At 35.5% G+C, this 23,104-nt stretch overlaps 1 protein-coding gene across 1 annotated transcript in view; it reads left to right on the top strand.

Annotated features, from left to right (window-relative positions):
• Positions 1–21,238, top strand: part of TMEM47 (transmembrane protein 47) — a 30,342-nt gene extending 9,104 nt beyond the window's left edge. The window contains exons 2-3 of the mRNA XM_002831504.5: positions 8,908–9,048; positions 17,823–21,238. Of these exons, the coding sequence (XP_002831550.1) occupies positions 8,908–9,048; positions 17,823–18,001 (320 nt within the window). The 3' untranslated portion in view covers positions 18,002–21,238. The remainder of the gene's footprint in view (positions 1–8,907; positions 9,049–17,822) is intronic.
• Positions 21,239–23,104: the final 1,866 nt, after the last annotated feature.

Below are 23,104 nucleotides of genomic sequence, written 5' to 3'. Positions count from 1 at the left end.
TGCCTTTGCTATTCGGGCTCTTTTTTTGGTTCCACATGAATTTGAAAATAGGTTTTCTAGTTCTGTGAAGAATGCCAGATAGGAACAGCATTGAATCTGTAAATTCCTTTGGACAGTATGGCCATGTTAATGCTATTGATTCTTCCTATCCATGAGCATGGAATGTTTTCCCATTTGTTTATGTCTTCTGTGCTTTCTTTGAGCAGTGTTTTATAATTATCCCTGTAGATCTTTCTCCTCCCTGGTTGGCTGCATTCCTAGATATTTGTTTTTTTTTTTTGTGGCAATTGCAAATGGAATTGCCTTCCTGATTTGGCTCTTGGCTTGGCTAACAATAGCTTAATTTTAAGTTGAAAAAGAATTTCCAAATTATGTGGAAGTCAACCATGTAAGTTTCTTAAATTGATTAAATGAATATTAATTTTAATTCAACAACTTAATTGCATTCTGGCTTTATTAAAAATATGTATTAATTTATCAAAAAAGATTGAATATTCTTTCAGCAGAATTTCAACCTCACACATTAAAGGCACTGACAATTAAATTTTACTAATCTTTTCAAACTATTGGTTCACCTCCCTTGAAAATTAGACAAGGACACCTTTCCTTAACGTTTTTACTCCTAAGTTTGTGTGTGATTTGGGGAGACTCGTAGATCATCAATTTTCTATTCTAATCGTGGGCACCAAAGACTCTCACTTAAAAAATGTACAACAAAACATCCATGGTCTTCCAAAGAACTGGGAAAAAATATCTATATCACCTTTGTCTCTATCAGCTTGTTGACTGTTATGAGGTTTAAAATGATATTTTAATGAGCCATGTTTCAAGAGATCACATATTTATACTTTCTCTTCAAAATGTATGTTTATTAGGCAAAATAATGTTAAAAAAATAGAAGTTGAGACCCCTGAATTACTTATTCTCTGTACATAAAAAGGGACAGACACAAAAGAACTCAAATTTTCATCAAAGAAGATTTTATTGCCATCGTGTTTAAGGTCCCTAAACCAAATATTCACCAGAATGCTGTCATGATGCTCTGTGAATGAAGCCTAGAATCTATTCTTAGCTCCTCTGGGTAACTTAAAGGGAGGTACATTCGAATGCTTCCCTCTATTTTCCCATCTTCTCACATGTACTCAATGAGTTAACTTCATTGAAACGTAGTCATTGATTTTCTAGCAGAGGGTAGACATTATTCTGATACAAAGTCAGCCAGTTAGTCTGTGTTCCAGGCATCGTGGAAGGTAGTGAGAATAAAATGATGAGTGAAACAAATGGTGTCTTTTAAACAAATTATTAATAATTAAATAAATGTGCAAAATGCTGTGAAGGAGGAAACAAAGGTTCTACTTCTGCAGCGGGGCATTAAGAAGGAGCTGGTGGGAGTACTAGCTTTGCCAATTTTATTCCTCCATATTTACTAAAGGGATATCTTTATACTGATCGTGGATGGCTGTCTGGCTTTCTTCATTCTACTCTTTGATTAGTCTTAGCTCCCCTAAACCCATTACAGTAACTTTAGTTGCTTAGAGGAAGTTTCACCCACTCCTAATCCTGGAGTAGTAGGTTTTCTTTGTGCTTTTCAAAATAATCAAGTTTTCCAAGTTGTAACCTAATTAGGTTTTTATTCAAAGAGTGAAAAAAGAACAATGTTCAAAATACCAGAGTCATCACAACTTTGTAGAAATACCATGATTAGAAATTATTATTGAAAAATACCAGTACCTGTTAGGTAACACTAGTTACCATCAAATGCTAATGAAAGCTTTCAAAGATGGTGCATGGTAAGAAACAGCAGTCATTAGGGGTGATAGTGTCTTTCTTTTTGTCCAAATACTGGAACTTGCCTTAACAGCAAGGCTCTTTGCTAAATACTGTATTCAAATAGTTTTATTTGAGGAAAAAACACCATATGTTATTGTGTTTAGATTATTAATTACATTTCCACTGAATTGTCTAAGACAGAATTCTATGAAGCAGCTAAAATGTTCCATTATTTGTTAAAAATAAAAAGTATGTGTGTTTTTTTTCTAACATCAGCATAAAACAACTCCAAGATCTTGAATGAAATTGTCATTGTTAAACACTAGTAACCCATCTGGCATTTTGGACAACTGGGATTTTCCAAAATTTGGCAAAATTAACACGCATTTTGGTCATTAAGGTTATTGCATCATCTGTTTGGATGGTTACCTGGGGTCATTTATGTCTGTAGTTTAAAATCAGGTTAGCACTGTACTTTGGAGGCAGTCTTTATCTGTGAATGGACCTAAAGGGTAGTATTCGAAATCAAATTGTTGCCAACCTGATTACTACTATGGATATCTAACATAGTTGCTTTTGCAAACATCTATTTTGCTTTGTGTGTCACAACACACATAGTATTTATATTGTAATTGTATAAAATACATATAATTACTTGCCTTAAATTGGATAGAAAGGCAGTATCCTCATAGACAAAGAAATATTTCTTTGCACATGAAAAATTATAGTTTTGATATCAGTTGTTTTAATAAAAGAAGTGGTCATTTTAATTATTGAAATTAGACTCAGAATTCATTTGGCTGCCTTTCTTTGTGTCTGCATCACAGAGTGGTGGAAAATTAATGCAGTATTGACAAATTTAGGTCAGAATGCAACTTCGCCAATAAACCAAGATTTAAACTGCCTCAGTAACGGTTTCAGTTTTCCGCTTCATTAGCCACATGCAGACTAACTTTTAAAAGTTAAGTAGATCATTTGATACCTTTAGAAGTAGTTAGGCTAAGTTTATAGTTCTACACAAAATAGCATTCCATTCTTTGTGTATGAGGATACAGCCTTCCTATCCAAACTCAGAAATGCGTAGCATTAATATTAAGATAAATTCTTTAGTTACGTTTCGTGAAAATAATTAAATGCCATAATTTCTGACAAAGTGAGCTAGTTGGGAAAAAGACGTAGTCTTTGGTGAATAGATGGATAATTTAGGGAATGTGAGTTTGAAATATTCTTCTGTATCTGAGCTTTCTTTTTTCCTTTAGTACTAAACCATCCCACTATTTCCGGTTCCTGATGATAGAATGGGATTGGCAATACTAACTTAACTATGTTCTCAACAATGTAATTTAAATGTTTTGCTATAAATATGTCCTACAAATGAATACAAGTATTTAGAAAAGCTGAATGTTTGCTGGGAATGAGTGAAAATAGTCCAGTCTGTTTGGGTGAATTAGGAAGAATTTGTATATAACTTATAATTCAAGATGATAGGTAAAAATCACTGTTCCAAGTTGTCTAGTGAATTATTTTATTGCAGTTATAGATATAATTTTAGTTAATATAATTTCCTTTTGGAGGGGTTCAAAAATGAAAATACAAGTGCTAGTCTGACAAATGTGAATGTGATTTAAAAATCAGTGTTTTAATTTGTGATGAGAATTATGGAAAAGTGAGAATCGTCCATAAAAACAATGGAATACATTGAGGGAAATACTACCCACCTAAACAGTAGGGCTTCTGTTTATAAGGTTAAAAACTTGTTTTTCCATTGCTTTTTAATTATATCTAATTTTCTAAAGGAAATAGCCATTATGTGCTCAGGGATTTACATATAGTAGAATGAATCTCAGCATATAACCAGTAGCTACAGAGGTAAATAAATTAGCCAGTGTTTGACAAGTGAAAGGTTTCTAAATGAGGTGAGTGGAGGCAGAAAGCTTTAGGAACTGGTTTTGTGCATTGCCCTTGGCTCAAAAATATGGAAAACGTACCCTTGTTAAAATTTTGTCTTTTCTGAAAATTGGAAGTGACTTTTGATCATGAATTCTCTAAGGGAATGATAATTCTCCAATTGGACAGTTACAATGTGGTCCATAGAATTTTCATAATGCAGTGGCGATTTCAGGCCAGTCTCATATGTTACACTGCTAAAATAAGTCAGCACAATTCTGCAGAATACTAAACCACTTATAGACATTGGAAACTCTGATGCCAGCTAATAAAAATACCTTGAAAGAGGACTTGAAATCAGTTCCTGAGTTGCATCTTAATGTTAAACTTGATGGTGTAGTATAGGGACTGCCTGATTTTTATCCTGTAACTGCGAGGGGAATATAACATTATGTGTATACATTTTCCTGGAGTTTTTTTTTTCTTTTTACTTTTTTTTCTTGTTATAGAAAACACTGGTAGAGAAGCATACACTTATCTTGAGCCTCCACTTCTTTAGGTGCAGTTTGAATGCCCCCAGTGTGTCACTGTGTCAATTTTGCCAAAATTCTCTTGAGAGAACCTGACACGTAACATGGCAGCCTGATTTCAGGTTTGGTTTTCAGATCCGAAACATGCCTCCCATCCCATTCGAGCCCTCACCAATTTATCAACCAAGGATGTATGTTATTTCCTCAAAACTGATTATCACCTGTTCTCTGTGGTCTCAGAAACCAAACTCAGATTTCCAATCAGCTGGCCCGACATTGAACAATGGCGCATTTTAATTGTGCAGAGCACTGCAATTTGTAAAACAGTACCATGGTCATTGATGTTCTGCAGGTCTGGTGTATGTTTACTGTTCCACTATAGTATTGGTATATTATTTATAAAAAGGTAGAAAACTAATGCGGAGTAATAAATCTTTACAGACTCTTAACACCTCATCTGACTAAATACTGTGAAGGCTATAATTGGACAACTAAGATTGATATAGAAATTAACTGATTGTGAAAACTTAAAATGCATGACTTTTTTGAAGAAATGGTGCTGGAAACAGAGAATTTTATGAAATTTTAATTTGTTTTGCAAACACTGACTGTAGATTAGCAAGTATTTGTGGCATGCAAATCTTTTGGTGGAAAAGTCAGGGTAGACCAAGTTTTCTGGTCTCATAATATTACTATAAAATTGTCCAAGTCATGTATATATTCTTGCTAAATCTAGTATTGGACTTCGGATGGTAAGTAAATATCTGTCTAACTGTGTCAATATAAAGCCCAGCCTATTATTTTAATGGCCATTAGTAGGTGTCTATAAAATATTTTTCACTTTTTTTTACTCCCCATATCTTAGTCTTGTTCAGGAAGAGAGAGGGAAATGGTAACTGGCTGATTTACATAGTCCTTGATTTTAGTTCACCTCTTAGGCTGGCACTATTATTTGGACAATGGATTCTAGTTGTTTACTGAAAGAGATAGGATGCCACAGGCCCTGTTTGCAGCTCCAAAGTACCCACACTGAACTTTGAAATGCACCTCAGACCTCCTTGACTATGATAGCCATATCGAACCACTTTTTCAGCTTCCTGATTGAGGTTAAACTGATCAGCAATTTAAAGTTTTGATTCTGGGCAACTGGCCTGAGTGAATCATTCCAAATGGATATAATGACAACAATTCTAAAACTTGGCACCATTCGCCAGGGATATAGTCTCAATAATCCAGTCTAAGCCCCAGGTTTTGGCCAGAACAGTGGCAGTCATGGCCCATTTCTAGTTTCTTTTGGAAAATAAAATGGCTTTTCTGTTTGAGCAGGCATATCTCTGGTTGTGGACCAAAGGAAAGGTAGAAATATCACAACAGTGGTAATGCTGATGATTCTCCTTGTTGGCTTTACATCTAGGATAACTTTGTCATTAGCCACAACCTCAGTGCTGAAAATAAACAGAGGACATTTAGAAGAAAATCCAGAACTGGTTATGTTTATCTACTTTTTAGAAGTATTTCCTATGCTATAGGAGGTTCTTTTTCTAATTAGGTTCTAGTCCCTTTTACTTTTATTCTCCTGGTGCTTTCTACTATAGCATTTTACTGGTTTTTCAAATGAAATGAAGAATTGCTATATTGAGGAAATGTAACAATATGCGATTAGGAATTTTTTGGAATTTTCTGTCGCTGTATTGGTTAAGCATCACTTTGCATTCCTGTATTATTCATTTATTAAATTAACTTCATTGTGTGTTTTGTAGTTTAAAAGATCTTTACCTAGAAAAAAGTTCAACATTTGAAATGCTAAATGAAGTATAATGGTTAGCAAACAGCAGCTCAGCCATGGAGTCCAAACCAACTCACCACCTGTTTTTGTAGATTAAGTTTTATTGGGGCCGGGCGCAGTGGCTCATGCCTGTAATCCCAGCACTTTGGGAGGCTGAGGCGGGTGGATCACTTGAAGTCAGGAGTTTGAGACCAGCCTGGCCAACATGGTGAAACCTGGTCTCTACTAAAAATACAAAAATTAACTGGGCGTGGTGGCGCATGCCTGTAATCCCTGCTACTCGAGAGGCTGAGGCATGAGAATCATTTGAACCCGGGAGACGGAGGTTGCAGTGAGCCGAGATTGTGCCACTGCACTCCAGCCTGGGTGACAGAGTGAGACTCTGTCTCAAAAAAATAAATAAATAAGTTTTATTGGGGCACAGCCAGCTTGTTTACACATTGTCTATGGCTGCTTTCACACTATCATGCAGAGTTGAGTGGGTACAACAGAGACCATAAATCATAAATCCAAAAATATTTCTCATCTGGCCCTTTATATGGAAAGTTTGCTTATCATTTTCTACCTTAGACTGTCTTTAAAAAATGCAAAACGTGTATTTTAACTATTTTTTTGAGGATATTTAAAATAGAGAAAAGTGATCAAAATTAATTCCTCTTTGAATTATGGCTGGAAGTGAAGAGTCAAATGTGTGGCATTTTTTTCCACATTGAGCTATGTGAAAGAGCTGATCAGGAAAAAGCAATCTATTGCACTTTCATTTTAAGATATTTTATATGGGTAGATATTTAGTTACATTTTGATTTAAATGAAGCCAATGCTTTAAAGTTTTTACTTATGTAAAATAATTTAGGGAAAGTTGCTAACAGTAATAATCATTCTATAAAAGCAATAGACCAACTAGAACATATTCAGCATAGGCTTTCTTAATCAAGCTCTCCAGGAATTGGATGGATGGATGGATGGATGGATGGATGGATGGATGGATGGATGGATAGATGGATGGATGGATGGATGGATGGATGGATGGATGGATTTTATTTTTTTCATTGTACACTTTTATATAATTAAACTTTGATTTTTTTAATTCAGAAATTTCAATTTACACACCTGTTTTTAGAAGGCTTTCCATCATGCCAAAGTGCAATATAATTGTGCACTTGTGTAAACTTTTCCCAAGAAATTTAGAGACTTCAAATGTAAGGACTATTTTTTTTTTTGGCTTTTTAATTCAAAGCTACATGCTGTTATGGAATAAAAAAGCCCAGTATGGCTATCCTTTTAACTTCTAGTTAAAAGCCAGATCTACTTTTGTTTGAAGTTGTATGGCTTTGTTACAAATAGATGGCATTAAAAAGATGCTCTCCACTTTGTTGTGACTCATCTTTATATTTTAAGAAGTTTGGATTTGTTCTATTTTCTCCTTGTTTGTTTGTTTCTTGATTGCAGTGCAAGTTCTAGTTGAGAGCCTGTGAAGCTTCCACAATTTCGTAGGAGGAGAAGATGTGGAAGAGGATGCTTGAGGCAGGGATATACAAATATAAATAAAAGAAAATCTTAGGGTATTGGCAATTCCTCTGCTCATCGTTTATCCTACCGTAACAAAGAGTGCATTTTGGAAGCTTTCTGGGGGGATAATTTCAGAGGGAAGCATCAAAATATCATGACTTCTGTACTTAGGATAGAATCCATCGCAATTTAATGATAGGTTAAAATCCATTTGCATTTTCTGCACTTACATTAAACTGAGGGCCAGAAGAGGCACTTGGGGCTTTTAAACAACTGCTGCTCTCCATAGCATCGTTTTATATGATGTTTCCCAACCTGTATAGTACTTTCAGAGATTCACTTTGTCTCTTCTGAGAGAATGTTTTACCATTCTTATGAATGGAAAATGAGCCAGTTTTTCATCATACTATTTCTACATTTTTGTTTTATAAGAAATGAATGCATTTCAGTAAGGTTTATGTGTCGCTAAGAGTGTGAGAAACTCTTTGGAAGTATCTGTGAACAAAGGCCTGCACATAGTAAGTGGTCAATATATGCTTACTGTTTCCGTGTATGAATGAAGGGGCCGAGCAGCCATTCAGAGTCCATTCTGGCTCCCTGGGAATACTTAATTTTAGAAACCACACCCGTGATGGTAAATACAACAGTGAGACTAGAATCAAATAAAAAAGAAGCGGAAAAAACAAACAATATTCATGATGCTAATTTGATGGGGAGTTGTTTTAGAGGGAGTGGAGGAGAGACAAATAAAAACTTTGGAGATTTTTATATGGTTAAGGAAGGCTTTCCAAGAAATATCAATAAAAAAAAGAATATACTACTGTCACATGCAACAGCATGGATGAATATGAGAAACTTAAAAGTCAGACACAAAATAGTTTATACCGTTTATATGAAGTTTAAGAATAGGCAAAACTCAATCTGTGGTGACGGATGTCCTCAGTAGCCCAGGTGGGAGGGTCATTATTGACTGGGAGGGGGCGCAAGAGAAAAATCTGGGTGATAGAAATGCCCTGTATTTTAATCTGGATGGTGTATAAATATCTATAAAAATTCATCAACTTCTCTACTTTCTGTACTTAAGATTTGTGAACTTTATTGCTCAATCAAAATTTAAATCATAATAATATTGAAAATAGGTCATGGAGGGGACACTTGATTTAACATGAATGCGTAATAGAGTCCTTGGAAGAAAATCCTAGCAAACCCCTGGTCTAAAAACTCTGCTGAGCTTAGCATAGGAGACTTTTCTGAATAAGGACATTTCTTATTCATTTTTTTGCAAAATATTTCAAACCCCAAAGGACGCTTAGCATGCAGTAAAATCACATCTGTTGAGCCACTGCAAGGTGAAGGCTGCTGAACATAGTTCTGTTGATTCTTTGAGGACTTACTACTCAAAAACAATTTCTTTTTTCTTTCCAGATTGGCAGATTGCTACTCTGGCTTTACTCCTGGGCGGCGCTGCCATCATTCTCATTGCATTCCTGGTGGGTTTGATTTCTATCTGCGTGGGATCTCGAAGGCGTTTCTATAGACCTGTTGCGGTCATGCTTTTTGCAGCAGGTAAACAGATTCATTACTTTCAAATGAGTATTAAAGTTCCATGAACCTTTCTACCATCCTCCTTTCTTATGCAGAAGAGGTATGTGTTTGCTGCATTACATAAAAATTGAGAGGCATTTACTATATTTTTAAGGTAACTTGGCTAAAGGTTTATCAGATTATCAGTTTTCAGTGTTAAGCATTTCAGAGAGCACAATGGCAGCTTCTAAACCTCTGACTAAAGCATGAATAAATAATACTGCCTGACAGGGCTATTACCTTAGGAATTGCAACAGGTGTATTTACTAACAGTCTTTTTTTACATCCAGTTTTTTCCCCTTTTTTACTGCTCCCCTGGTGATCTTAAGGCAGCATTATTTTTTCTGATAAGGAACTGAAAACAAATTCCAAAATGTTTACCCTTAAAGATGTATATCTCTTTGAAAATAAACATAGTTATCCTGAAAATGTGTGATGTATGACTCCAACCATTAGACAAGTCAATTATATGAAGTCAATTGTATGTTAATTAATTTATCAACCATCATTCTATGAAGCACAGCTTGGATTAAAATATCAACCAATGAAATGAAAAGACAGGGGACTGTTTAGAAAAGGGGCTTGCAGACTAAAAGCCCAATACATGATTCAATACATGATTTGATGTGAGCTTTAATTTTCATTTATAAAAATACTTTTGAATATATTGTTCTTTTTGACTCAAACTGCAATATTCTGTGGTGCCTTCAATTTGCCCTGTCAGTCATACCTGATTTGAAGACTGCAAAGTAAGCTTCTGTGACTATCAATAATGAAGACACTGACAAAACCATCTAGGCTGTTAGATGGATTTTTAAAAGCTGTTTCAAGATTGGAGTAGATTACATTTATCAGGATTTAAAGGGTAGTTTGAGCTAAAAATACAAAACAGAAGTGTTCTGCTGCCCCCTACTGTTTGTGTTCATTTTCTTATACCCATGAAGGCTGGTCAGAATTGGGGGTGTCATAAAAACGAAGGTCCAAAGGGCTGAAGGAATCCAGAAGTACATCTAATTCAAATCTTGAAGTGACTTGCTCAAGATTGCATAGTAGCTACTCGCAGACCTGGGCCTGGGAGGCTTCTGAATCTTAATCTAGTGGTTCGTTAACCACTGACTTCCTCACTTATTTATGCAACTATTTCTTAGGTGCCTATTACAGGCTAAACACAGTATTAGACACCTATAAAACTGGCCACAGTATCACCACAGATACTCACTAATAGAGTAGAAAGCACGATTTCGAAACATATTTTGAAGTCTTAGTCCCAGTTATTCGGGATGCTGAGATGGGAGAATCACTTGAGTCTGGGAGCTCGAGGCTGCAGTGAGCCGACAGCACACCATTACACTCCAGCCTTGGTAACAGAGTAAGACTCTGTCTGAAGGAAAAAAAAAATAGAAGTCTTTTTTTCTGCCGAGACATGTGCAGTACATAAAATCAAAACTAGACACATTACTACTACCGCTTGGAAACATCTCTATCCGAGACTTCACACTTACTTGATTTAGTACCGTGTGCTATGCCTGATACTCATATACACTCAATAAATAGTTTTTGAATGAATGATATGAAAATGACTAAGGCATGTAGCTTATAATCTGGTGGGGTAAAACAGGCATGTAGACAAACAAGTAACTGTAATTAAGGGTTTTTTTTAAGCAATTTCTCTTTTGGGGTCTTAGGAAGCAGCTAGTTTCACATGACTACAAAGCTAAGACCAAAAGAGCTCAAAAAAGTAATAATTATCAAAAGGATGTTTTTTCATATATTTATGTTTTTATTTATTTAATAAATATGTTGGACACTTACACTATACAAGTAGACAGTCTTGGTGTTATACTCTAAGGGTTTTACTGAAAACTGATAATTAAGTCTCATAAAGATAGCCAAACAGATTATAAAGATTTTGTCTTCTTTTTTTTTCTCTGAGGTCTTTTATTTAGGGTGGGCTTATTACCTTCTTGAATAGTTGCTAGAATAGCTAAGAGCTAGCCATTGCTGTAGCCCATCTAAAACACTGTCCTTTTTTCCACAACTCTCTTTCTCACCAGTCTTATAAATCTAGACTTCAGAATTAGATATTTTTATAATAATAATGCTGATGAGAATGATTAATTAAGCACCTGTCGTGTGCCACAGTGCTAGACACTTAACATACACTGTCTCTGATATAACAATCTCAAAGTTAGATATTTATTTTCTCCGTATTATCAATGAAGAAACAGGTTCAGAAAAATTAAGTAATTTCCCAGGGTCATTTTAACTAGTAAGTTGTACATCTAGGGTTTAAATTCAGGATACCTATCTGACTTGAAAGCCCGAACGAGGATTCCCCAGTTATCTTTACTTCAGTACATATCACATATTGGAAAAATCAGTGCAGAATCAGCCTTGATTTTGAATTCAGTTGCCAGCTGTGCACTACAGTTGGAGTCCGTCCTGTAACTCCAGTTACTCCGTTTCTCGGGAGCAACACCTGAAGGCATTCAGTACCTTGAGATGTCATAAAGATCACAAACTGATCGATGCAGCATGACTGAACCATAGCACATAATGAAAGTTGTGCACATTTCCAGTACAGTTGACTACAGCATATTTCTTTTTGTGTAACTGACAGTGATAGGTAATATATGATGTGATTCTGATAACTGGCATCCAGTTCTCACTAAAGACTTGGTGAAATTAGAGGGACTGCCTCTTGCCAGGTTCTCTTCTTTTATTGCCTGGTTTTGAACTATCCGCAGGTCATTTGTATGTCCCACAGGAATGTAGGATGAGTGTTTTCTTTATTTCCAAGTCCTTTAATACAAATTGCAGAAAATTCTCTTTTATAATTCGATTTTACATACAGAATCCCCATTTATTATGTTATTAAGGATGATTCCTTTATGTTATATCTGCAGAAAGCCGCCTGTAAGGATTGTTTTTATAGAAAGGTGATTTTTTTTTCAGGGTCCTGCAGCTGATTTCCATCTCTGAGCTATCTCTGATTAGAGGCTTGTGTTTTACAGCCCTCATCACCATCCTATAAGTCACAGTGAGATAGCTGGAACCATTTCAAGTCTAGATTTTGGTAGAAAAATCAGTGTCCAGTTTAGATTTCAAACTAAAAGAGAGTTCTTCTATTCACAATATTTAGATTACGTGTTAATTTCCCTGTACCATTATCAAACTACACTTTGGCTAGAACAATTTATAGTATCACTTTCCAATAATTAACTTCATACTGCTGCCACTAGTAGTTACAAAAAATTTTAAAAAGAAAAGAAATTGATACCTTCATATTAACCTTCCACTGGCAAATGCTTTTTATTCTCCAAATCATTGTTTCTTTTATGTCAATTTTATATTTAGGGACCAACCTGGCTGGTAGGGCCTATCAACCTTTGCGTTTAAATTATCTCCTAATTTTATACCTTTTTTTCGTACACCATCGTTATTGCCTTAGTCGAGGCCACAACTTTTCCCTAAATGGAACGTCTCAGTCCCCAAATTTGGTCTTCCCCCATTTATTTTGTTTTTCTATGGCAATATCTGACTGTTTTAAGAGGTTTATGTGACTCCTTTCTTTTGCCTTGTTGAGTATATAGTTTTTCAGTTCTTTCTTTTAGTCTTTCTTTAGATTCCCTGACTTTTCTTTCCCACTGATGACACCTTAGTCATCACTGCCTACAGGTCCCCACACACTGAATGACCTTCTAGGGGCCTGTCCTTCTCTAATGTCTTCCCCATGTAATCTGTCTTGGATACAACACATGAGGTCTCCTTGTGAAATAAACATCTGGTCTTGTCACTTGTCCCTTTGATTTCCTCAGAAGCAAACCCTGAGACGAGAAATCAAGTGCATATACTTTATTTGCAAGGTAAAAGAAGGGATATGATAAGGAGTATGGAAAATGAGACAGGGATGGGAAAGCAGCCATTAAAAGGTTACATTATCAAGCCAGTTGTCACTCGAAGCAGCTGGAGCTTAATCTTCTTGGGGAAACTTTAAAAACCGATGTAGAACATGCACCTCGAGAATTATCTCATTCGGAGGACTACGGAGCTGGAGTATTAATGCACCAAATTTGGAGAGTCATTGGTTGAGAAATGTCGGTTATAATCAAGGGAGAGCAGTGTTAATTTTCTGGACCTGGCCTGCCCCATAGGCAGCTGAAGTGGCTTTAGTGGCCAGAGGTAACTCAGGCAAAGAAATGCAGGTGCTGACAATTGGAAGTCAGGCTAGCATCTACTGAAGTGGTGAAGATAAAAATATATGGATAGGACACCAACCGCATATACAATTACAACAACCTCTCAGATGGTCTCCCTAGAGAAACAAAAGTTTATTACTTTATGAAACACTATGGTATTATAGTATGAACTATACAGCCTTGTGCATGCGCCCTTCATTTTACCCATGTGAACTGCTTCTAGCCATACTCTCTTATAGCTGTAAGCACTATATAATCTGCTTCATCTTCCTAGAGGTCTTTTCTTTCCTCTGCCTCTTCTGACCAACTTTCATCCATCCTTTAAGAACCAATTCAAATGATGTCCCTCTGAAACCCTCCTTTCTTTCTCTAAGCTGAATCAGTACTTGGCACAATGTTTGAGCTCAGTAAATGTGTGTTGAACGTATTATAAGCAAACATGCATGCCTCTACTATTGCTGTTGAATGCGTTGATTTATAATTACTTGTGTGCCTGTCTCCATCATCAGAGTATGAATCATCAAAGGGCGAGGGCCATGTCTTATCTGTCTTATCCCCTTCATCTAGCACACAGTAGGCACCCAATATATGTTTGTCAAAATACTGAAATGTCCTCCTTAGAAGAAAATATTGAATATTTCAATATCAATGCTTTGAATATTTTAATATTGAAAACACTGAAAAATATCCCCTTAAAACTAGAATAAAACACAAGAATTAGTAGGTCTACATTCCCGTCATGCCTCTGGTCCACACAGTTTCATGGTTAGTAGTTTCATTGCCTGTTTTCAAAAAAGTGCAGGGGGCATAAAATGAACCCCAAATCTCTTAAGATTCTAAAATGTTCCAGAACTGTACCTCTGTTGTCTTTGAGGTAGAGCATAGAGAATACCATATCCAATGCCTATTTTGTTTCATTGATTGGTAGTAAAATAGAAATATAGTATAATGGCATTTTCCTGACTTCTGAACTCTTTATGTTTTTTTTTTCTTCCCTCTACAGCATCTATGAAAGGCAAGGAGGCATTTTTACCTACATCTGTGAATTTTATTACATGGAGAAAATTATTTACAAATGCAGAATTATATTTTTCTCAGTTTTGCTATTACATTCATTTTTCTCTGTGATTCCAAAGGGAGTCGAATAATTCAGAGGCATGAAGTGTTTTACAGTAATTTTTATTGAGCTCCAACACAATAAAAGTCTAAGAAAGCTGTTCGGGAGAGTATGCCAGTGGAGCCTAATGGAGTTGTATTTCCATTTCTCCACTAGAGGGAAACTATATCATTATATTATACCATGGAGGCCAAATATTTGCTAAATAAAACACGTTGAAATGAATATTAAAAGCAGTGTAGGTATACACCTCACTCCAGGGACTAGTCAGTTCACAAAAGAAGCGGTGTAATCATTTTAGAGTAATTCAGATTAGTTATTACTTCTCTGCTCAAACTCTTCTACCAGCTGCCTGTCACACGTAGAATAAAATCTAGACCCTAGCTATGGTTCACAGGCTGTCCATGAACCACGAAAGGCCCCTGCTGTCTCTTCCATCATATCTCATGCTTCTCCCTCCCTGCTCTCTGTACTGCAATCACAGCCTTCTGACTTCTGTTCCAATGCACCAGATGTGCTCCTGTGACGGGAGTTTTGCAGTGCCTGTGCCTTTCACGTAGGAATGCTCAGTCCCCACTATGTTGTTCTGCACCCCCAATTCATTCAGATCTGTGCTCAATATCTCCTCCTCAGAGCAGCCTTCTCTCACGATTGATCTAAAAGAGCAGCCCTCATCCCTGTGTTCTGTCTGCTTTCTTGCATTTCTTGTCTCTTAGCAATATGTGACATTATATTCTATATTTGTTTACTAATGGACTGACTACCCATGAGAGTAGCAGCTTTGTCTCTTTTGATAGCAATAATGCCTTAAACTGTATCACTTTAGAAACACTCATATTTATTGAATGGATGCATTTATTGAATGAGTAAATGAATTACTATACCTAACTCACATTCTTGTTTCAGTCACATCCTGGTAGGGTCAGTACAGGTTTGATGAGTGACCGGAGTATAGAAACCTAAGGAGAAGTGCCTTTTTTTTTCAAATGTACTTGGCAACTTTGGAATTTTCTTTTCTGTAGTTATGGTTGATAGTAATTGACTTCTTGTTAGTTTTAAGACATTTAAAACATGAAAGCTCCCTTTTCCTCACAAAGGCACAGAGCCAACTGGGCTTTTTTTTTTAATTAATGCACATTTTAGCACTTACTACCTGGAAATAGATGAAGTGTGGGTCATATAATATGCCGTCAGCTGAGTCCTAACAACAAGGACTGATTTCTGAGAAGGTCTGATTTCTATTTTGGATATCAGTAGAGTATCCTCTTATACAAACTTACTTGTGTATCCACTCTCAGTAGTAATGGTAGGCAAAGTGCTGACTAAGAGCAGTGTTGTGCTACACGGCAGAAATGTTGGGTATTTTTATATCTAGTTCCAGGTAGGTCCTTTGACACCTAGCCAGAGCCTTATAGAAAGAAATTTTGAGGAATCATTTCCTCATGAATTTGCTATATTTCATCAGTTTTATGGGAGAGAAAGATGACTGTTATGTAGACTTTCTAGGAATCTTCATCATACTGGTAATAATCTTTTACATGGGCTAAAAATAGATGAGAGTACATTTTAAAACATAAAATTCCATTTTAATTAAACACCCTATCCATCCTAGTGTTCTTTTTAAAAAATGTAAGCGATATCAAAACTATTTATGTATATAGTTTTACTGTGTCAATTTGTTCCCTCCTTTTCTTTAATTATTCACATTTTTGTTCTTTTCAGATGATTTAAACAAAAATTATTTTATCCCCTAAAATTATTTCATATATCAGAGGTTAGCAAACTTTTTTTGTTAAGGGCAAGAAAGTAAATACTTTTGGCTTTGTGAGCTGTGTGGTTTCTTTTGCAGCTTCTCAACTCTGCCATTGTTGCATAGAAAATATGTAAATGAATGAGTGTGGCTGTGTTCCAATAAAACTTTTTCAAAAACAAACAGCAGACCAGATTTGGTAGTTTGCCAACCCCTGTTAAATATAACTGTACTCTGTATTTTTTAGGGAAAAAGATTGTCTATTTCTTGAGGATGGAAGTTGTCCTATGGTAGAGAATGAAGCTGTAGTTAACTAATTGTAGTTAAACTAATTAAAATAAAATTACATAATAATTGATCTAATAGGAAGTTAAGAATTTTAAGTGGAAGACATTATCTCTTGTGCATATCCACAAGATAAATTTCATTTTATTTTAGATAGTAAAAACAACACAAAACAAAACAAAACAAAATAAACATTCCCTTCCTGATTATTTTGGTTTGTTTTATTCGGTATGACTAATCATATTTTCCCTTTAGCCCTGAGAGAAGTAGGATCTCACCAGGGACTAAGAGCTAAGTTTTGACCTCCATTATGGTAGCCATAATTGGCCTAGGTTTTCCTGTACCATTATCTCTCTTGCCTTTATAGACTTAATTCTTTTTTGAAAGTAGGTGGAAAACAGATATGAAAATATCATCTGTTAATAACTTTTAAGCCACTTTTTAAAGACAAGAGGCATAGATTGGATGAGAAGAAAATAATGAAAGTAGCTTTGGATCAGAGTAATGTAAGCAAAAGACATCATGGTGGGACTTTCTGGCGTATTGGGCTGAGTTAGTATTGCAAAGCAGCAACAACATCAAAAGCACATTATCACTCACAGGTTGACCAGTTGCATCAGTAGAAATTAATTTGAATTTCCTAATTCCTTAATAGCATAAATAAATAACAAGAGTTTCAATTGGCTTTGGGGTCACTATTCTTTTTTTTTTTTTTTTTTTTTTTTTTGAGATGGAGTCTCGCTGTCACTCAGGCTGGAGTGCAGTGGCATGATCTCAGCTCACTGCAACCTCCTCCTCCCTGGTTCAGGCGATTTTCCAGCCTTAGCCTCCTGAGTAGCTGGGATTACAGGTGCATACGCCACCACACAGGGCGAATTTTTGTATTTTTAGTAGATACGGGGTTTCACCATGTTGGTCAGGCTGGTCTCGAACTCCTGACCTCATGATCCACCCGCCTGGGCCTCCCAAAGTGCTGGATTTACAGGCGTGAACCACCGCGCCTGGCTGGGGTCACTATTCTTGAGGAGCTACTTACACGTTTTAGTAGTGGCACAATTTAGTTTAACTAGTACTACTTGCCATAATAATAATGATAATTATATTTGTAAGGTGAAAATCACTACTTTGTATGCTCATATAAATTATTATATTGCACTAATTATTTCATCTATACTAATAATGATTTACTAATTAATGGGATAATTCTTATATATTGGGAGAAGTTATTTAAACAAAAAATTATTAGTATTTTAAAGTATACCATCTAGAACAAGCCATCTTTAAAATTTTTGGCTTTTATGTATATTTGATTACAAAGTTACTCTCATACATATACAGTTATATATTTATATTATTTTATTTGCTGTAAATAACATTTTCTAATTTTGATTTGCTTTTCTTTCAGTTGTTTTACAGGTTTGCAGCCTGGTCCTTTACCCAATCAAGTTCATTGAAACTGTGAGCTTGAAAATTTACCATGAGTTCAACTGGGGTTATGGCCTGGCCTGGGGTGCAACTATATTTTCATTTGGGGGTGCCATCCTTTATTGCCTGAACCCTAAGAACTATGAAGACTACTACTAGAACCAATAGTCTCAAAGTGAAAACAACCACCACCATCCAACAAAAGGATTATGTCTGCATCTTTTCTAACTTACTATTTTCTAAAACACTTGTGGAGCATCAAGCAGTTTGCTCAGTTGATTTAATCTTTTTTGCCTTTTGGCTGTCAACATCATAACCAGCTTTTACATCCATTTTAGAAATCTGCACAAATTAAGAGAGCTGATTAGACATAGGCAAATGCTGCAAACTTCCAATATGTTCATATCGTTTTTCTTGACAAATGAAGGGTCTATATGACAGCAACCATTGTGAGAAACTAGTTGGAATGAGATTTGCCTCAAGCTCCTATTGTCTGCAGGGGAGCAGTTGGCATAAGCAACATTTAGAAGTTCCTTTGCGCTGACAAGGATTCCACTGTTAGAGTCCTTACCGCCTGCTTATCCTACCCAATGACTACATTGGCTGTTGGTTATTTGCTTGAGTGAGCCCTTGAAAAATGAACTGCCCTTCAGCATCTAATGGGAGTTGTGAATGTAACTGGTTAATGGTACACATTCCACCTTCAGGAACACTCTTTTTAATGGGAGGTTATGCTTTGGCAATCAGCATCTCCCTGGGAAGAGAGTCAAGACTTGGAGACATGTGCTTCTCATTATGTGGTTAGAAATTGGTGCCTCAGCCCTATCTAGACTGGGGAAAAATTGAGGATCTCTGTTTTTCCTGGGGCAAACAGAAAGAAGTCTGCATGAGTTGCTTTTGTACCCTTTAAATCATTTGCCAAACATTGCAGCAAACAAGTGTGTGTATGTAACAAGCTTCACTGTTTTTATAGAAGGTGAACCATTAGTATAAATGGTAATTAGTTGTTCCCTAACCCTCCACATACATTTGCCTATTACACGTAAAATTAATATTTACTCTAGTGAAGTGGTTTGAGCACTAACCTTGTACACATTGTTAAGAGGCTTAGATTGGTATTCATACTTATTTACCATACAAAAGTATGGTACCTTAAAGCTTTTGCTCTATGTTCTTTACTGTTTCACTGGAAAGTGTCAATAGAGTTGCCTAAGAATAAAAATTGAAATGGTGTTAATCTGAAAATTAATGATTCTCTGTAAGCATTGTAGTTGAAAAGAGAGTAGCAATTAGGATGATCATTTTGTGTAAAATTCATTAAAATAGAAGGCTGCTATTTTTTGCAAGTATTTTAAATGTGTTCATTTTTTTAAAAAAGGAATAGCGATAGATTTATATAAATATCTAAATGTCTCAGTAGAGGAGTAGAATTCATCTGGTTATCACCTGGTCCTCTGAAGTTAACTGATGGGCTAACCGATTTGTGCACACACTTAGGATGGATTTATGCTAAGGGAATTACTTACTGACTGTTCAATGGAAGGAAGTATTAATAATAGGGAATAAGTTTGCAACTAATCTCATGCTGCAAACTTGTGTTAATTCTGTTTAATATACAAATTTGGATAGCTTAATTATAAACATATTTTTATATCAAATATACAGTTCTAATATAAAAGTTATAAATAATTATTTTTGTTAACAAAGACACTAAAACAGTATGTTCTGGTTTTGGCCCTCTTGCAGAAAGAAGCATTAGAAAAATTACTTTAAAAGTAGCTATATGTTACCGTATTGCAAAATCTGTTAAGAGCAGGACCACATCGATAGTATTTAATAATTTGTTTTACCTCCCAAAGCACAGTTCTTCTTTCAGCTTGTCTTAAGAATGGTTGCCAAAAACAACAGCCAAAAAAAAAAAACCTATTTTATTATCCAAATGCTAAAAAACACACTTATGAATTTTCTATAAAATCACAAATATGAAGTACCAGGTTTAGTCTTACTTTAGCAATGACAGACAAAAGCGAATAAATACATCAGACAGAAACCTTTATAAAAATATATGATTCTATAAAGAATCATTAGAAATTATGAGTGGAAATTTTCCAGAAAGATAGTATTATAGAGTCTTTTGAAGCAACTTTTTGAGAAATAGTAAAATCTGGGGCAGACTGTCTTGCAGTTAATTGCATATTGTCAGAGCAGCATGAGAAATATGATGTTTGGATAGGGATTTCAGCAACTAAACATTCTCTGTTCTGAGATCTCTTTATTCCTGAATAATGAAAGAATAGTACTTTGGTGCTGACACCAATAAGGCACTTCTCTTGGTCCTAGTAGAGGATGCAGTGTACTGTTAAACCAATATCACATCTCGAGTCTTATCAAGTTTTCGTTCTCTGTCAATATGACAAGCTCAAAGTGACAGACTATGGTATAGGTTGAGGCACACATATTTGCAGTTTACCGAAAAGTAGATTTCTTATGTGACTTTTTTCCCTTCCCAGCAAAGAGCCCTACACTATATTTCTACCATCACTAATATTTGGAAGTGTTTCGTTACTAACAATCTCAGTACAACATGAAAATTGTTGCTTCTCATCTAAAATACAACTTTGTCTATCAGAATAAACACAAGTGAAATTTTCACCTACATTAACATTATGTCTTTGCAGCTTTAGGTTTGTTAGATGTGTTCTTAAGCAGAATTTTTAGCCACAAACCCATTGTTAGATAGATATCTATGGATATAGATCTACATCTATAGATATAGATATACACACATATATATACTCACACACATATAGCATAAAATACTCAGCAGGGCTAGTTATTCCGATTTCTTGCACAATTATTTAGCTTTTTGTAAGTTCAACATGTAAATTTTAAAGACATAAATATAGAGAGACTTATGTGTTTGAATATAAATGATATATATGGATTAGCATGTACCTGTATATTATTAAACATGCAATGAACTGACTGGTAAGTGACGTCTAATTGTATGGCTAGCAATGTAATTTATTCAGACTGTATTTTTGTACAGAGCAGCGCACTCTAACCTATGCCTCTGTGTCCTCTTTAATGCCTAAAGCTGTGCCTAGAAATTTCATCTGTCTTAAAAATGAAATATACTTCATGCTGTTTATGCTATCAGTTTCTGTACTGCTATTCTATATTTATTATTTTTAAATATATGACATGTTTACTACTTAAACATGAATTCGTGGTATCCTGGTTATTTTTTTTTAAAGTCATCTGGGGGAAAACCTGTTTATCACTCCAGTGATTTTGAGTTTGCAGTTTTACAATCAGTTCTTCATTTCATGATTTTTGTAGTTGACATGAAGTCATCTATGTGGAAAAAAATAAAAATAAAAGTGATTTCACGGATGTGGTTTGACTTTGTGTCTTCTCTGTTGTGTAAACTCTTTAGACAAGGCTACTAAATTACATATGTTCATTACATTTTCTCCTTCAAAATATATATTATTTAGAAAACATCTTAATACGACATGCTGATTTTACTTGAAAACATTTTTAAATTTTTTATTACAAATTATCTCCCAAGATCCTTCTATTCGCCACAGCCTTTACACGGTCAGTGATAAAGGAATACTATTAAATATCTTTTTTAACCTTCTGTTTTAAAATGTACTCAAAGGAGATGTAGTGCAGGCTTCCATTATTCGGACTCTAATCACACAACTGGAAATGATTAGTCAAAGGGTTTGATATGGTATTTTGTTCTTTGTGTAGTTTTCAATGTTTGCAGAGTGTTAAAGCCAGCTTGTCTGTATTATGTCTTTCTTAGAAAGACCAAAAATTCAGTGTGTATGTGTGCATGAGCATGTGTGCATGAACGTGTGTGCATGAGCATGTGTGTGTGCAATGTGCATTTGTGAAGAAACTGATAAAGTCAAAATTCATCACCCTTTGATGTATATAAATGGTGAGTATATGTGGAAAAGCAATTTAAATTAGACATTCAATAAAATTCACTTGCATGTATGCCAATTTTTTTTTTTTTTTTTTTTTTTTTTTGAAAAGGGGTCTCACTCTGTCACCCTGGCTGGAGTGCAGTGGCACAATCTCAGCTCACTGCAACCTCTGCCTGCCAGGTTCAAGCGATCTTCCCACCTCAGCCTTCCAAGTAGCTGGGACCACAGGCACGTGCCACCATGCCCGGCAAATTTTTTGTATTTGCAGAGATGGGGTTTTGCCATGTTGCCCAGACTTGTCTCAAACTTTTCAGCTTGAGCTATCTGCTGCCTTGGCCTCCCAAAGTGCTGAGATTACAGGCGTGCACCACTGCACCTGGCCCCAAAATTTTTCTTGAAGATATAAATAGAACCATAGTTGAGCAAATTTTCTTGTGTTGATAAAATCAGTTTGAATATAAAATACATATTTGTCATCAAGACGTTTTTTCATGTCTCATAGGAACCATTACATTTTGCAAGGATCACAGTATATTTGTTTTGCTAAGAAGAAAATATTACAAATCCCCTGTAAGCCTATGATATATTTAACATCACACTTTCAAATGTATGCATACTTAAGTTATAACTTCTAACCTTTTCACAGTTTTTCTATCATTTTAGAAATTTTCCTTTTCAGTGGCCTTATTCTAATTTGATGGAGTAGCAGCATTCATTTGATGTATTTTCAGTATAAGTACTTTCATTTTTATACAGCGTACTCTTGAGTAAATCACCTTTACAAACATGGCTTGCCTAGTAATTATCCATGACCCAGTCTCTCTGAATTTGGAAGACATGGAGACATAGTTTCACTAGAATTTGACAAGAAAAAATCCTTTGCCTTCAGAGCTTTCATTGTGAACATAAAACAGAAAAGCAATTTCAAAGCAATTTCAATTTACTTTTCCATAATGGCCATATGGGCTGTTGCAGTTTGAATTATGAAATCAGGCACATGCTATGTCAACACTGTTCCATTTTGATGGTTTTTAAGTCATTTTGGTTACAAAGTAAATTGACAGTGAAATTATTTTGTATTCTGTAGACTAAACCACTGAACACCTAAATTATCAAATTTTCATGCTATTATTTTCTGTTCATAGTTTTTCAGAAGTGTGATGTTAACTAAGATTAAAAGAACACAAATTAGGCCTGGCACGGTGGCTCACGCCTGAAATCCCAGCACTTTGGGAGGCCAAGCAGGTGCATCACAAGGTGAGGAGTTCGAGACCAGCCTGACCAACATGGTGAAACCCCATCTCTACTAAAAATACAA

The sequence above is a fragment of the Pongo abelii genome, chromosome X, assembly GCF_028885655.2.
Source record: "Pongo abelii isolate AG06213 chromosome X, NHGRI_mPonAbe1-v2.0_pri, whole genome shotgun sequence".
NCBI lineage: Eukaryota > Metazoa > Chordata > Mammalia > Primates > Hominidae > Pongo > Pongo abelii.
This window is presented reverse-complemented; position numbering and strand designations above follow the sequence as displayed.